Source organism: Miscanthus floridulus, chromosome 18 (assembly GCF_019320115.1).
Source record: "Miscanthus floridulus cultivar M001 chromosome 18, ASM1932011v1, whole genome shotgun sequence".
NCBI lineage: Eukaryota > Viridiplantae > Streptophyta > Magnoliopsida > Poales > Poaceae > Miscanthus > Miscanthus floridulus.
In genome coordinates, this window is record NC_089597.1 from 117,521,899 (window position 1) to 117,539,246 (window position 17,348).

At 50.9% G+C, this 17,348-nt stretch overlaps 1 protein-coding gene and 1 pseudogene across 1 annotated transcript; one reads left to right on the plus strand and one right to left on the minus strand.

Moving 5' to 3' along the window:
• Window positions 1-8,698: 8,698 nt before the first annotated feature.
• Window positions 8,699-9,592, plus strand: LOC136522963 (uncharacterized; annotated as a pseudogene).
• A 4,629-nt stretch (window positions 9,593-14,221) lies between these two features.
• Window positions 14,222-14,779, minus strand: LOC136524462 (GPI-anchored hemophore cfmA-like). Its single transcript, XM_066517830.1, has one exon. The coding sequence runs from the start codon at window positions 14,777-14,779 to the stop codon at window positions 14,222-14,224; it is 558 nt and encodes a 185-aa protein (XP_066373927.1).
• Between the last annotated feature and the right edge of the window lie 2,569 nt (window positions 14,780-17,348).

Consider the following 17,348-nt stretch of genomic DNA (forward strand, 5'->3'; position numbering starts at 1 on the left):
GACGCGCGTGGATGGATCCCTGTGCTCAGCTCGCGAAACCCTAGCGGCAGCAGGAGGCGAGGCTTGGCGAGTGTCGATGGATGTGGACTCGCGCATGGCAACGGAGTCCGACTCCGACGCGCGCGCGCGGCGGTGGGTCAGGGTCCGGGAGCGAGACAGCCTCAGCGTCCCCGTCCGGCGACCGGGATGCCAACAGCCGCAGTCGCGTCCCCGGGGCCGTTGGTGGGACCCAGGCCGACGCCGAGGTACACGGTGGTGGACGCCACCGGCGGGGGGAGGGGGGAAGGTGGAGAGGGAGCAGTGGACGGAGAGGAGAGGGAGCGCGGGGCGGGCGCGGCCGCCGTGGCGGGCTCGTCGTTGTCGGAGAGACGGCCGATGGCGTGGGCGGAGTGGGAGAGAGACGGAGAAGGAGAGTACGATGGGTGAGAGCACGCACGGCGACGGGAACGATCACAGAGCGACGGAGAGAGCCAGGCCTGCCAGAAACGAAGCCCATTTTCGTTTCCTTGGATGCAGGCTCCACGGTGCTTTAAGCACCGTGCGGCCCAGGCTCCGGAAGCGTGCAGGCAAACAAACATGGGCTGCTGCAGCGCGCGGGCCTGTCCCAGAAGCCCGTTTAGGAAAACAAACACGCCCTTGTAGGGTCATGAGTTCGAGTCAAAAATTAAATTAAATTAGTGGTAAAAATCTTTGTTTCTTAAGGAGTCAAAGATTAAAATGGTTGTGATCTCTTATTTATTATTTGTTTTTACTCTTATTATATTTATTAGAACACGAAAAACCAGCGGAGAAAACAATGAAAACAAAATCAGAAAAGTCGAGCTAGTGTCAAAAACATCTACGAGAAAAAAAATCTGAGCATACTCGAAGCCAAGTAGAAAACCGTCACAAAAAAAATTAGAATATACTCTAGAAAATAGCCATGGAAAAAAATCAAAACGTATTCGTAGCCAAGTGAAAAACGTCCAAATTACTCGGAGCATGTAAAAACGGATAAACCAGAAAAAAGAATGAAAAAGAAACGAAATAAAGAAATTCTATACTTCGTTCCTCTTTATTAGATTTCTATTCTTATTCTTATATTTTTTTGTATTTGGATTAAAATTCCTATTCCGGTTACTTGTAGTTGGAGAGATTTAAATGGATTATGATTCCTAGTTGTCCATATTATTATATTCTTCCTATTTGGATTAAGATTCCTATATACTCAGAATCGGAGAGATCTAATTGGATTAGTATTCCTAGTTATATAAAGAGAAGGGCTATAGATGGTTTTTCATTCACATAGTTAAGGGATGGCCGGACCAAAAAATAGGTGGAGAGAAATTTTGTATTTTTATTATTAGGTATAGATATAGATTTATCGCCTCGGTTAAGGCCGGATTTACCGTGACCTTTGCGCGGAGGCGGATGGGATGCCCGCCTCAGTTAATCGTTTTTGTCCGCCTCGGTTAAGTTTTCTGTAGTAGTAAATTGCGGTCAAGTTTTAGTAACACAAATAAAAAGATAATTATTTTTGAACCAGATTTGGTCTTTATATCTTCCAACATCTCTTTGGAGCTTAGCTTTTTTCCCGACAGTTTATATGCCGTTGAATTTTTGAAAGCAAAATACTATTCGCTATGGTACCGCTAGGATATATGGTTTTCGTTATGGATTGGCACCGTAAAGAGGCACGCTACGTCAGCAGACGCGTAGATTGGCCGTCGAGCCGGATTAGAGAGGATTAGCAAGCTTTCCCAAGAAAAGGATTGCCCTGCGCGCACCGCGTCCTTGGCTCCCGGGCGCACAGATGATTCCAGTCAATTGAGAGAGCACGGCACGGAGATGCGGAGAGTTGTGACGACTGACCAGGCAGATTGTGGATTCGTGGGAGAGCTGTGGTGGAGTGGATTGACGACGCCAAGTTTCGTTATGGTGACGTAGTCCAAACGCTACCGCTAGGCTCGGACTTTGGGGCCTTGTTTAGATGGCCTCAAAATTCTAAGTTTTTTCACTCTCTTTCTATCACATCAATTTTTGGACACATGTCTGGAGCATTAAATATAGGTAAAAAAAATAATTAATTACATAGTTTGGTTGTAAATCACGAGACGAATCTTTTGAGCCTAGTTAGTCCATGATCAGACAAAGTTTATCAAATACAAACAAAACATGTTACAGTGTCCAGATTGTAAAAATTTACAATCTAAACGAGGCCTGGGTCGGATCATTCCGCGTCGGCTCGTTCTCCAACGCTATCGGACCAAATACGCTTACTTTAGTTTCGCTGCTATCGGCAGCTGACTTTAGTTTCGCAGTTGCTACTTTAGTTTCGGCAGCTGCTATCGGCAGTTGCTACTTTAGTTTCGGCAGCTGCTACTTTAGTTTCCTGCGGACTTCGTGCACGTTAGTTGTATTCCACATCCGCCTTGCACTGCGCCTACACGAGGGCCCGGGCCTGCCTATAAGTAGCGTTACACGCCGCCTAAGATTTTCATCAGACAGCCAAACCAAACCAAGAGCCCTGAAGCTAGCTAGCTAGCTCTGGGATCTGCTGCTCTGCACCTGCAAGTCTGCAATGCCTACGGCAGCTTTCACCGTCTTCTGCCGCGTCCTGCTGGTCGTCCTCAACGCGGCAGCACTCCCCCACCAGCGCCTTCTCCCACTCCCACTCCCACTCCCACTCCCACTCCGTCGCCGCGGCCGGCTCCTCCACGACGCCGCCGCCATACTCATGGTGCTAGGGGCCTCGGCTATCTTTCACGCCGTCGCTGGTCCCAACGACGACACCGACGCCAGCCACGTCCTTGCAGCCGCGGGCTTCCTCATTTGGGTGGCCGGCGTTGCGCTGCTGTTGTTCGCGCTCACGCCAGGTCGGTTTCCACCAGGGGCGGCTGCACCTGCACGTGTCGCGGCTCAGCTCGTGCAAGCAGCGGTCGGGCCCTTGTTCTAGCCGACGCACAGTTGCAAAGCAGCCTTGATATATATATATATATATATATATATATATATATATATATATATATATATATATATATATATATATATATATATATATATATATATATATATATATATATATATATATATATATATTCCTCTTGTCCCTAGCTTTCTCTGCTGCCTACACGCCTACACCACCCCAGACCCTGTTTCAGGGCTTCCTGTCCTTTTGAGTTACTGTCCATGTATTGCTGTCGTGTAGTAGTACTTAATAAAACTAGCAAATAATTGCCTAGACTCGCGGTACTATTATTATCCTTCAAAAGGCATGTACTTGTCATGTTATAATTACGGTCATTTAGCCCGTATACTCACCTTTTAAACGTGCTACACGATGATGCGCCGTTTCCATTCAATCGTTTGTATATATATCCCATTAAATAACCGTTTTGCCTGCTTAATTAGTCGTTTTGTTCGAATAATAACTAAACGATAAGTGACTATTGTTTATCATTTAGCTTGAAATAACACGGGTTACAATGACCTATTTTGTTGGTCCCTTTTACGTTAATTAAGTCTGTTTTCATGTCCTAGGTTGTACGCTCTGTACCTGACCGGTCGGACATGTATGTCTGCCGTGCCGACGTGTGTCATATGCATGCTTAGTCCGCAGCAGTCTTGTGCCAACATGCTGAGAATAATTATTGGAATAGAGGATTCTTATCCGATGGACCAATATGATTTTAACTCTTTGCCACCCACGTGAAGCTTTTTTCCAACTATATCATATCATTATATTTATATATACTGCAATGAATCCCCTTCTAGCCGCCAATTCCGTTTGAAGTCGACGCATAGATGGAGGGGAGAAAGAAAGAAAGAAAGAAAAAGAAAGAAAAAGAAGAAAGAAAGAAAGAAAGAAAACAATTACTATGTCAACTGCTCCCTAAGGATAGCAACAACTACTCTCAGATATTCCCCCAGTTTCGTTTCTAAAAGAATAAAGTTGTAGCCAGATTAGCAAATAAGAGAGACCTTATTACCTCCATTAAGCTTTTTAACTTTAACTGCACTCACCATTTACCGAGAGCTAGAGCAATGAGTTTTGTTGTTTCCAATAATATATTAAATGTTATTGCACCCACTACATCAATCATTGGAGCATGATGTCTTGAGAGAACAATGGGTACGTCGACCGTGTTATTGTCTTGATCACCACATCAAACGGAAATATTGTTGTCATTCCCACTCGTTACATATGCATGTTGCAAAAGTAGATATGAATGTTGTATATGTTGCAATGACTATATACACATGTTGCAAGAGTATGTTTGAAGTGTTTCATATGTTTGAGGCGTATGTTTTAAGTGTTTTATCTGGATGTGCATATGTTGCTATGGTTGTACACGCATGTTTCAAGCGTATGCATGCAAGCGTATGTTACAAATGTTTCAGTTATTTCGGACGTATGTTGCTAAGTGTTTCATCTGGATGTTGCAAAAACAGATTTGGTGTTGCATATGTTGCAAGGGCACTGGTGGCTGGCGGATGGGGGCACGATGGGACTTGGTGCGGACCTCGACGAAGGAGCAACTACCTAGGGACACGAAGAAGGCAGTGCGACTGGGGATAGGGCGCGGCAGGGGGCTGCGGAGGGGGCGTGGCACTGTAGGGGCTGCCGTAGGGGGCTCGGGGCGCAGAGGGGATAGGCCGCGGATGGGGACACGGGCGCACACTTGTCGTTCTGTTAGGTGCGCACGCGGGCGCCGCCGTTTCTAACGGGCTGTGCTGATAGCACAAGGGCGGGGTTTGAAATTAGATGGCCTATGTTCGTCGAATTTGGATGGCCCTGAGTCCGGACGCATTCTGGGTCTAGACGTTTGGATGCTAGCCTCTCCCTATTTATATCTCTAAATATGTTTACTATAAGTATTTATATATTATCATAAATAATAACTATTATTAGTATTTGGATATATATTTAGTTAAAATTATAGAAATGTTTGACTCTGCGAATCTATACAGAGCCTTTTTGAAACGAATCAGGCAGGAGAGCTGCCGACTATATTAAAAAGAAGATGAACCTAGACTGGGTAACAACAAACAACAGCAACACCACAACACTAAAAAACTAGAAAGAAAAAAAAACAACTCGGACGGTTGGATTGAGACATCAAGACGACCCTAACAAAGCCGAAAAACTCAAGGGAGCTGCACACGACACCACCTCTAGACCACCGTTCTCTGGCCGACGAAGGCGTCAAGATGAAACGCTGTTGTCACTGCTCGCGCCGTCGTTGCCGACGAAGTCCCACACCGAGATAGCTCGCTGCGAAGCGGAGCTAGTCGCAGCAGGACGCTGCAAGCCATGTAGCCTTCCCACAATCGAATCCGCTTGTGCTGCCTTTCAAGATGTTGTTCCATGCTGGACTAGCCACTGCCAAGCAGGGCTAACCGTCGTAGTCTGCTGCAAGCTACCAACTCAAGCGTGAGCGGCCACCTCTAGCGCTCACCTATCTGTCCCCGACCACCGAGATCCACGAGCGAACCCTGTCGCTTCCAGCAACCTAGTTGCCTCAACAAAGTTGAAGTGTTACATGCCAACTCTAGCAGCCATCAGAGCGCTTCCTTGCACTGGAACGATCACCGCTAAGCTAGACCGTCCGCCGCCACTCCACGTAGGTCACCTTGGCAACACAAATCTACTGGCCACCACCTCCCATGTCGGCCTCCTCACCAACTCCATGGGCGCCACCCACGCCGGCCTCCTCGCCATCTTCATGGTCTGCACTGGCAAACAGATGAGAAGCCCTCCATTCGCTACGTCAACGCACTCATCCTGGCTGCCTTCAACCACTGTGGACATCGATACCTCGAATCCTTGACTAGGCCTCCACCTTCCTTGCCACGCATCGGCCGTCACCACAGACTGACAGGGCACAACCTTCCAAAGCAACGCCTCCAAGGAGGGGCACGACGCCATCGATGTCACCGTCGCCTAACCAGAAGGTCAAGGTTATACACCCAGGAAGATCACGTCGCGCAAGGGAAGAGGGCCTTTTGATAGACGCTTCCAAGAAAGTAAATGGTGCCCGAAGGCATCGCCGTTAACCACCGGAAGAATGGGCAAAGCTTTCACCATGGCTCCTTGACCCCATGCACGACAGTGGCCAGCCCGTACTCACGGTGGTAGCCTCCCCGCCAAGCCTACCGATAGGGTCGCCAGCCCCAAGCCACAGGTAGCAATGAAGGATGCCTTCACTATCGCAGTCGCCAAACTGTGAGACGCTGATGTGCCCCGCTTGGCCATCATCCGCCTCGCCGCCTTGGCGCCATAGACGCGAACGAGCAGGCTATCCACGCCACCACGGCACTGATGTTGCACAACCAGCGCACCACGATGTCTGACGGTGCACGCAGTTGGCCATGTCACCACGCCACCATTGGGTCGCCACCTCTGCTCCCCTACACTGCCACCTCTATGACCTCCACGCTGTCACAGTCCCGCAAGCCGACGGCCTGGTGCCTCCGACGGGCCGTCAAGCTCTGCCCCCGCCTCTTCCTCCAACAGTCCAACCAAGCTCCATGCAGATCCAGCCTGTAGGCTACTGGATCCACACAAGCAGGCACCAGATTTGGCCCTAGAGAGCCTGCAGCCGTCGAACCTCGCCGTCGCACCACAGGCCGCTACTCTGTCCCGCACTATAGACAATAGGGGAGATGGAAAAGCCCCACCCCGCCTTCCTTGTAGATCTGGCCAGAAGACCACCGGAATCAGCCTCGGAGACAGCCAATCTGCCACCTCCGCCTCGGACAAGGAGCTCCCATGTGGGGGATCTCAGGCGCAAACTAGCCGAAAAAGCCACCAAGATATGCCCACATAGCTGTGAGAAAGGAGGAAATGGCCCCACCGCCACATTCCTAGCAGTCGCACGAACTCCGGCGAAGTGCTCCGGTGGCGACGAGACAGAGGGTGGGTAGAAGTGGGGCTGGCGGCGTGGGGCTTCTGTTAGTGTTAATCTCTCCAGCTCCTTGGCCCAATGGCCGAGTTGGGCCTTGACCTCGTGCCCTGATTGGGGGCGCCCAACCCTACATGGTTGGTGGGCCCCCATCACACTGCGCTATAAAGAGAGGTGGGGGGCGGGCAGCTCTTAGTACGAGGTTGACCGTGAGCTGCCACACCCACCAACAAACCCAATCCGATCTAGTGAGGGGCGCAGCCAGCGACGGGAAGCTCCACTGCCGTCTTCATCGCCGCCTTTGCGCCACCACTGCACTGCGACTGACCTCAACACTATCACCGCGACAATACCGACCCAGACCACATCACCTTCGCCATGGCTACGTCGAGCTCTTCCTCTAAGCCCGTGGATGGTCGGTGACATCTCACCTCCCTTTCTCTCTCTCTAGATCATGTTCTAGGAAGTTTTTATCCCATATGTAAGGTTGTACCCGCTAGATCTATGTCTAGGTGATCCACTATATCTATCATTGGTATCAGAGCCAGGTTTAGGCATAGATCTAGGATTTGGGGTAGAATTAAGAAGGATGTGATTCGATTCGGATTAAACCTAACCTAAGAAATACCAAATCCCGAGCAAACCCGAAACCCTAACCCTAAAGAACATGGATATATTGGGAGAGGGACTCACCAGGGCTCCTCCACCGTCGTCGCACCGCCATCGGGTGGGAAGAAAACCCTGCCGCCGCGCGAGGAACGAGTCGAGCCACGCGCCATCGGGCAAAGAGCCGCCGCAGTGGCTCGGGCTCAGGAATGAGTCGAGCCACGTGAGGAATGAGTCGAGCTACACAAGGCCCAAGTCGAGCCATGCAAGGCCGCTCGACGGCGGTGCCCTCACCCTCGGATGAACACACGCACCGGCGAGGGGGCCTGTGGCGGCGCCGCTATCTCTCCTCCGGCCACCATGGACGACCGCCGCTGATGCTCTCCTCACTCGATGCGGTGCTGAGAAGGAAGCAAGGGGAGGGAGAAAACAAATGCTCTAGGGTTCGGGAGGAGCGACCGGGGAGGGGTTTTTGTTCCGCCAAAGCGCATAGAGAATCGTCGGATCGGATCCGACAGCTGACAGCGCTCGGGCCTGCTTTAGGCCTAGGCGGGCGAAGAGATTCCCGTCCTAGGCCCAGGTTGCGGCATAGGCGCGGGGGAGCGGGCGCGTGCGTCGCGTGAAGCAGGCTGTTGGGCCACCGTGTTTTCCCTGGGCCACGCACTGCTATTACGGAATGGGCCACGGGCCGCATAGCACTGGCTGGCCCAAAATGAACAGTAGCATATGGTTTTAGGTTTTATAATTTTTAGAAGCAATTTTGATGAATTTTGTTAAGTTTAGATGTTTCAATCTTTGTTCAAATTTGAACCAACGGAAAAAATTGTTCAGAGAGTAGTTAAGTACTAATGAAATGCTTCTGATAATATCATTTTAAGATTATGTTTTCATGTTTTCACTGCAAAGTTGATGTTTATTATCTTCTAATTAAATTCAAACTAATGGGAGGATTTAATTTTGAAGAGTAGTTATAGTATTCAGTAAATCATGATATTGTTATTTTTCTGACCAATGTTGATAATAGCAACATTATAATTTTTTATTCCTGAGTTTTTCCATGCATTACTTCTATTTCTGTGCAACGGTGATGTAGAATTAATGTAGAAGCATATTGTATGTTTTAATTTTGACCAACGTTAAATTACGTCATACCATTATTATGTCATGTTTTCTCACTTTCTCTGATGATGTTTTTAGGACTCAACCCTATGGCATTCATCTCGCACATTTCGCCTCTTGAAGGGGGCAACTATAGCATATGGCGAGAGAAGTATGAGTTGGCACTTGCGCTGTCCAAGAATGACCTAGCACTTACCTCTTTGTGTCCTATTAAGCCAGTGGACTCGGTGAGGGCAGAGAATGAAACTGATGCTGATTTCACTGCTCGGCAGCGAGATCAAGCAGAAGTGAGGATGAAATACGATCTTGATTGTAAGAAGTGGGACATTTCGAACCGCAAGTGCTTGATGGTGGCTAAGTCCACTCTTTTAGATGCAATAAGGAGATCAATACTAGATTGTGACACCACCACCGAGTATCTCAAGAAAGTGGAGAGTCAGTTTACTGGCTCTTCAAAGGCTTATGTAAGCACCCTGATCAATAAGTTATTCAATGAGAAATACTCTAGTGGAGGGATAAGACAGCACATATTGAAGGTAAGCAACACGGCATCCAAGCTCAAGCCAATGTATTTGGGGCTCAAAGATGAGTTCCTGATTTATTTTCTTTTTGCTTCTTTGCCCAAAGAGTATAAAACTTTTGTTGTTAATTACAACATGCAGCCCGATAAATGGGACATTGAGAAGCTCATTGCCATGTGTGTGCAAGAAGAGGAGAGGCTTAAAAGCTCACATGGTGACTCTGCTAACCATGTGAAGGACAATAAAAGGAAGAACTTTAACAATAATGCCAAACCACAAGGAAAAGCCCCTCAGAATGATCACCATTAGAAGAACAACAATGTCCAAGTTAACAAGGATCAATGCAAATGGTGCAAGAAGCATGGACATTACCAGAAGGATTGTCCAGATTTCCTGAAGAGCCTTTTGAAGAGAGGGATTCCATACGAGGAGGACCTTACAAAGAGAAGAAAGAAAAATTAAAGTAGCAAATGGAGTTGAAGCTGAAGCTAAAGCCATTGGAGATCTCTATCTAGAACTAGATGATGGTTTTGTACTTCAGCTTTTAGATGTCTTTTATGTACCCTCTTTGCGTAAAAATTTGATAAGTGTTTCATGTCTAGACGATGATGGATATGATTGCCATTTTGGTAATGGCAAATGTCAGATTGTGTTTAATAATAAGTGTGTTAGTCTTGCCTTCCGACAAGACAAGCTTTTTTTTATCACTTTCTGAGAATATGAATGTTGTGAGCACTGAGAATGAGATGCCTCCTCATCTATGAATGCAAGAAATAAGCAGAAGAGAGTTCATGATGTATCATCGAAATTATAGCACTATCGTTTAGGCCATATTTCGAGGGGGGAGAATAGAGCGATTGATTAAGAAATCAATTCTTTTGCCATTAGAATTTTCAGATTTAGAACAATACATTGATTGCATAAAAGGAAAGTATGTTAAGACAATAAAGAAAGATGCTAAACGAAGCGTAGGAATTTTAGAAATAATTCACACACACATCTATGGTCCTTTTCCTGTGAAGAGTGTGGAAGGTTATGATTCATTTATAACATTCACAGATGATTATTCTCGTTATGGCTATATTTATCCAATTAAGTAAAGATTAGAAGCGTTTGATAAATTTAAGATATTTAAGGCTGAAGTAAAAAATCAACATAATTTAAAGATTAAGATAGTAAGATCCGACCATGGGGGGGAGTACTACGGTCGACACACCCCATATGACCAAGTTACTAGACCTTTTGCAAGGTGCTTATAGGAAAATGGCATAGTTGCCCAGTACTCTACACTGGACGAGCCTCAGTAGAATAGAGTAGCTGAAAGACACAACCGTACCTTAATGGATATGGTGAGAAGTATGATAAGTTACTCTACTCTACCAATAAGTTTATGTATAGAGGCATTAAAAACCGCCATTCATATTCTTAATCTAGTGCCAAGCAAGTCGGTGCCCAAAACACCATATGAGTTGTAGACAGGAAAGGAACCCTCACTTAACTATTTACGTGTGTGGGGTTGTCTAGCTAAGGTTAAAGTCTTTAACCCAAACATAGGGAAGCTAGACTCCTAGACAGTCAGTTGTCGTTTCATTGGCTATCCAGAAAAGTCAAAATGTTATCGCTTCTATTGTCCTGACAGACATACGAAGTTTGAAGAAACAAGACATGCTGTGTTCTTGAAGGAAGAGTTGATCAGGGGGAGCATGGTAGAGCGACAAATTAACCTAGAGGAGAAGCGGGTACATGTGCCTAGTTTGATGGCTCAGGAGTCATTCTTCACGCTACCTGTTGTTCCTGCACTAACTGTGCAAGACACTGTAGTAACAACACCTGTTGTTAGTTCTCCTGTGGTGATTGTCGGTGTTTCGAACAAACACAGGCTAGTAAATTTATAATTGTTGCGCGTGAGGCCCGGATGGTGCACTAAAGGACATAAGGTTTATACTGGTTTGGGCTGAATATCCCCATGTTCAATCTGCTACTGCTCGTGTTATCAGTACCAAAAAAGGTTCATAGTAGGGGGTACAAATGGTCGAGAGAGGGAAAGGTCCCAAGTCTCTGATGGAATGGTCGAAATGATGCCAAGAGCTTGGTCGCTGCTTGGCTGTATGTGTGATGTGTTGTGTGTGTCAAACTAATCCCCTCAGTTGTCGAGCGAGGTTGAGCTTGCCCTCGGGCGTCGGGCGAGGCGGAGGCTAGCCCTTAGCCGCCGGGCGAGGCGGAGCCCGCCCCCGAACATCGGGCGAGGCGGAGCCCGTGCTTAGCCATCGGGCGAGGTGGAGCTCGGCCCTCGGTCATCGGGCGAGGCGGAGCCCGTCCCTGGACGTCGGGCGAGGCAGAGCCCGCCCTTAGCCATCGGGCGAGGCGAAGCCAAGCCCTCGGGGGTTGGGCAAGGCGGAACCAATCTTCCGTCGTTCGGGCAAGAAGCGCAGTAGTGTTCTTGTTTGACCGGAAGTGTCAACGTTCGATGGTTATTAGTTCCACCTCATTGCATACCCTGGTATTAGGTGCCCGACAGTAGCCCCCGAGCCCCTGAGTGATTCGGACAGAATCGCTCGGGGGTGTTTCGATTTGCCAACGTTACTTCGCTAGAGGGTGCGCGCGAGCGCACCCGACGGGTGTGGCCCCTGAGCCCCCGGGTGATTCGGGCAGAATCGGCCGAGAGGTATTTCAATTCACCAGAGGGTGCGCGTGAGCGCACCCGTCGGGTATAGCCCCCAAGCCCCCGGGTGATTCGGGCAGAATCACCCGGGGGGTAATTTCAGACCCTTCGCGGGTAAGGCTATGAGATTCAGTTTTTATCAACTGCATAGTTTTAAGGGAACCCTAGTATCCCATTCGTGGGGATTTCATCTAGGGTCAACCTGGCTGGGGCTTGACTGCGGGTCGAGGCCCCACTGATGCTCATGTTCCTGAGTCCTGGTCGCTTATGGGCCCATCCCTCGTTGGGACGACCGTCGAGACTATCGGGCCGGCCCTTGGACTTTCTAGGCCCACACGGGCCAGAGAAGAAACTTTTTGACCCATATCCCCTTTGTGGGAAAAGAGTCCGATCCGTTTGGGAAGGCGAAACGTCCGGCGTGATTTTGGTGGGAAAGGATAGGGATCGTGGGCGCGTATTTCGCGAGGTGATGCGACGGTGTGCCATGGTAGGCTTGGAGATCGAGGGGGACGGTTGCCCTTCTTGCATCCGTCGCCCCTATAAAACCATAGGGTTCACCCCTAGGGTTCCATACTTCACCTCCTCGCCTTCGCATCTATAGCCTCCGCCACCAATTGCCTAAGCCTCCCGCACCTGTATTGCTGCCACCGTCAAGCTCGCATCTGCATCGCCGCTGCCGTCAAGCTTGCATCCACCCCCCTTCCCGTCATTTTAATGGAGCCGTGGTGACGATCTAGCATTACCCCTCAGTGCCTGGAGGGCCTCATCTGCCGTGGCCTCCTTCGCCCATTGTCCGTTGTCGAGGAGTGGTGGCTGCCTGGTGATGAGGATGAGCTGTCGCCACCCAAAGGGTATGTCGTGTCCTTTGCTCTCTTCCACGAGCGGGGATTCGCTGTGCCCACTCATAAGTTCCTTCGGGGGCTGTTGGAGTACTACTAGGTGGAGCTGCAACACCTCAATCCTAATGGGGTCTAGCACATTGCGGCATTCGTCGCCCTGTGTGAGGGGTGCCTAGGGATTAGTCCCCACTTTGATCTGTGGCGACACTTCTTTGCCATCAACCTATCAAAGAAGCGGGTTGGGAAGCAGAAGTTGAGCATGCCGATGGGATGTGCTAGCATTCATCTGCGCAACAACCGGGCGAACGACTACCTATTGATGCACCTGTCGACCTCCAACAAGGGGTGGCATTCGTAGTGGTTTTACGTCAAGGACGATGTGGCTGCCCCTTTGCTGGTGTACTCTGGGCGCCTCATCGAAGAGGTCCCAGGGTCGTGGAAGTGGGGTGTCCCAGACAAAGATAAGAAAATGATCAAAGACCATCTCGCCACCCTCCAAATTCTAAAGTAGAAGGGTGTGAAGGGATCAGGGATAATCGGCGCCTACCACACGCGGAGGGTAGCACCACTGATGAGCCGCGTGCTCCCCCTATACCTGATGGCTCCCGGGGCGTCGCCTAAAGGGATGGCGCTTGCCGACGAAGCGCTCCCCCCCACCGAAGTGGCGCAGCGGATCAAGGAGGCGATGGAGCCTTCGAAGGACACCGTCGGTGTCGTCCTCGACTTCGTATATCCGGTGCCGGGACATCCTCCAATGCTGCCGAAACCGGGGTTCATCGATTTCATAAGCTCTCTTTCCCGTGCCCCCCTTTTTTCTTCACTTGAATTCCCGACCCCTTGATGCTAACCTCGGGATAGCGGGACCAACCAAAGAGACTCGTCCTCGGGGATAGCCCAGCTCCACTACCGAAGGACTAGATCCTGGCGGCAGCGAATCGCACCGTGGCCGAGTGGGATAAGATGACGAGGGAGCTCAAGAAGAAGGAGATGATACGGAAGCAGCAAGCACGAGATTGAGGAGAGGAGACAGACAGTGACGACGACGATGATGACGAGTTCGATGAGGTAGCAGCTGATGTGGATTGGGATGTCCTGGAGGGTGAGGATTCGGTAACAGGCACCCAATTGTCCATGCAGGGACCCTTCCCATTCCATGTGGGGGGAAGTGAGTATATGAGGCCGGTGGAGCCAGGCCCGTCCTTGGGTCCGGTGGGAGCCAGTGGATCCACCGCCACACCCAGGGTGCCGGTGGAGGATCGGTGGATGGGAGGAGACGGCTCCGCCGCCACCCCCGAGGTGCTGATGGAGTGGGGTGGCTCCTTCGCTACGCCCTCAGAGACAAGGGAGACGAGCCCCCCTGCCCGGGAGCAGGGGGCAGGCTCAAAACGGTCCCGCCCAGACGAGTTGGAGTAGGGGTCCAGGGGTACGTCCCCAAAACAGTCCTACCGCCCAAAGGCACCAGAGTAGGTCACCGATTTCCCTGTTTCTCCCCTTTTTATTTTTCTAATTTGACCTTATGCCTTTTACCTCTTGTAGGTTTTTGCGACGGGGCCGCTCTCTGGGGCTGGCGCCCAAGAAGAGCCTTACCCTTCAGGCGGAACGGACACCATTGCCCGACGTTGCTCCTATTTTGAGCAGGAGCGACGCTGATGTTGCGGCCTCATTGGCCGATCTGGCGCCACCTGTGGTGGCGCCCGTGCCCTCGGTGGTTGTCGAGCAAGCGGCGGCGGATGTGACTCCACCGTCTATGTCGGAGTGAATAGAGCTGCCGCCCGTGCTGGTGGCGTCCTCCATGGCGGGCGGGGCACAGCAAGCCGAGGGCCTGGCGTCGCCAGTGGAGGTGGCCGTGACCGCACCAAGCCAGGAGTAGCCAGACGCAGCCACAGTGGTGTCTGAGGGGGCGGTGGAATTCATGCCACTGGAGGCCCAGGCGGAGGTGACCGCGACTGCGACAAGCCCAGCGCCGCTGGATGTACCCATGGTGGCGCCCGAGGGGGTGGCACAATCCGCGCCATCGACGGCCCAGGCTACGGCGCTCGAGGCGGGCCGGACGGAGGAGGATACGCCCGGAGGGTCTCCGGGCGACGTGGCGGTGGTGGTGAGGACCAACAGGGGGTTGCCCTCGGCCCTGGTGCTGGGGGCAGCCATTCACCTACGCGGGGTGAGTCGCCGCTTCATTGGATGGATCCTCGAGACCCAACGTCGACTCTCTTCTCGCTCGACGATGCTACCGAGAGCATAGAGCGGGGGAGTCTTGACGAAGGGATCTCAACGATGATAGGTGTCCTAGATTAGGCCCGAGTCATCCTGCGCGACGTCATCATTCCCAATGGTCGGGTATCCGTTTGATCTTTCATCTCGCTTTCTTCTTGTCTTCATGTATTTTTGTATTTTTGACACTGGTCTTCTTTTTAGTCCCTCATTGCTCGTAGCCAGGAGAAATCCTGGTTCCTCCATGAGCAGAAGGTGGAATGGGACAGCCTCATCGAGGAGGCCTGGCTATGAGGAGATGTGGGCGCGCAGCTTGCTGCCGCCCAGCAGCGGGAAGCCGAGGCACGTCGAGACATGGAGGAGATCCATGGGATGTTTGAGGACCTATCGGTGAGGGTGAAGTAGGATGAGGAGGCGGCCGCCAGGGTCTAAAAGGAGCAGGACAAGCTGCTCCAGAAGGATGCCGATGCCAGCTAGCAGGCTATCAAGCTCCTGGCAGAGCTGGAGATGGAGCAGGATCTCAAGCTAAAGGCTGAGGATAGGTCCACGGCGCTGCAGCGGAGGGCGGATCAGGATGCTGAGGTGATTGCCCAGCTATGCAGGGAGCGAGACGAGCTGCTCTAGACAATAGAAAGGCTCCGCCCAGAGCGCGACCGAGCCATTTGAGAGCACGATGAGGCGTCTCAGGTGGTCAACACCCTCCGGGCGGATCTTGGAGTCACGGTGACCCAAAGGTTGGAGGCCGAGAGCATTTCTGCTGGGCTGGGCAATGAGCTCACCAAAGTGTGTGGGATCCTTTAGGCCGAGAGTGACAAGCACGATCTTCTACGCGCCGCCGTCGGGGTGGTCTTCGATGACCTGGGGGTGGCACAGCCGGAGGAAACCAGCTCACTTGCGGCTCGTGTCGCGGGTATCATGGCGCGGGTGGCCCAGCTTGAGGAGGACGCCTTTCACACCGGGATCACCCGAGCCTTCACTGTTGCCCACTCTCATTATTGTCGGGAGATCAAGTTGGAGGTAATGAGCCTCGGCTTCGCGCCCGGCTATGAAGACTCCAAGCTGGATGAGATTGAGAAGGCGGTGACTCCCATTGCGCGAAACCTGGTGAACAGGTTGAAAGACATGGATCTCCCTTCGAGGAAGTAGTTAGTTGAATAAGTTTGATAAACATTTATCTATAATATGTGGACAAGTGTCGGTACTTTCGTGTCCGAAAACAGATTCATGATTTCATTTTGCAATTTTGTTTCGTTCGTTTGGGCTTACTTTTTTCCCTTTTTGCATTCGGAAAAAGGTTTATGTGATCCGACCTTTCCATTTGTTAAGACTGTAGGGACCGAGGTGTTTTAGGGAAATTTTGATTGTGCTGGTGAGCAAAATTACCATAGCCGTCTGGGTGTGGGCCTTTTGTACTAGGCACGCTCGTTCATCTGTTCCCACAATCCTTGCCACCAATTTTAACGCGAGGAAGAGGTCTTACGCATCGACTGTTTTGAAAAAAGGAGGAATTCATAATTTCATCAGCCCCCGAGTGAGATCCGACCCCTTGCGGTCGCTGAGGCTGGATGTTGCTAGAGACCGGAGCGAGGGTAGCGAACTTACTCTTATATTCGCATGTATCCCTTGCTTAGGATTTTGGCGATCACTGCGTGACCGCACGTTTGGTCTTATCGCTGGCCCGGCCTTCCCTGAGCCCCCTCGTGTGGTGGGGATTCGGTCAAGGGCTGGCTCATTTTGTGATCGTCGCCCTGTCCACGGTTTTTCATAGCTGGAGGGGTTAAGGTGACGTCACTTGCCTCGACGGCTCGAGTGATGCGCTTTATGAGCTCGCTAACGGGGATGTTCAGACAGAATCTGATCCTGTTTGCTTTGCGACAGGGACGGCAAAGCCCTCGGGTGGTGTTCCATTGCTCCTTGACCCGCCTTCCAACAGATTTCCCCTCAATGGAGATTCTATGGGCTCAGCTAGAGGCTGGATTGAACTTAGAAGGTTGAGATGACCCTGTCCGCCTTAATGCGGGTTGGACAAAGGCCGCTGAGGCTTATCTGCATTTTCTCCCCTGGCTCTTTTTCGATGTGAGGTGGCCCTAGACCCTTCACGGGTCAGCCTTCAAACCTCGGTCTCTCGATCTTGGATCGAGCGGCTTGAGCCCCTGAGCCCCTTAGGGTCTGATAAGGGTCGATCGTGTTTCGCGCGTCACCCCGTCCTCGGTTTCCACAACCGGAGGGGCTGAGTTGGTGACGCTTGCCTCGATGGTTCGAGTGTCGCGCTCAGTGAGCTCGCTAACGGGTATGTTCCTATGAAATCTGGGTCTGTCATTCGCTGACGGGGTCGGCAGAGCACTCTTATGGCATTTCACTACTTCTTAACCTGCCTCCCGGCAGATGCCCGAGCCGTTTGATAGGCTCAGGTGGACCGTTGGCCTCTCCTCGATGAAGATTCTGTGGGTTTGGCTCGTGGTTAGAATCGAATAAGAAAGGTTGGGATGTCCCTGCCCATTTCTGA

Coding starts and splice junctions, on each gene's coding strand:
- LOC136524462 (XM_066517830.1), bottom strand. CDS start 14,779: ATGGCTGCCCCCAGCACCAGGGCCGAGGGCAACCCCCTGTTGGTCCTC.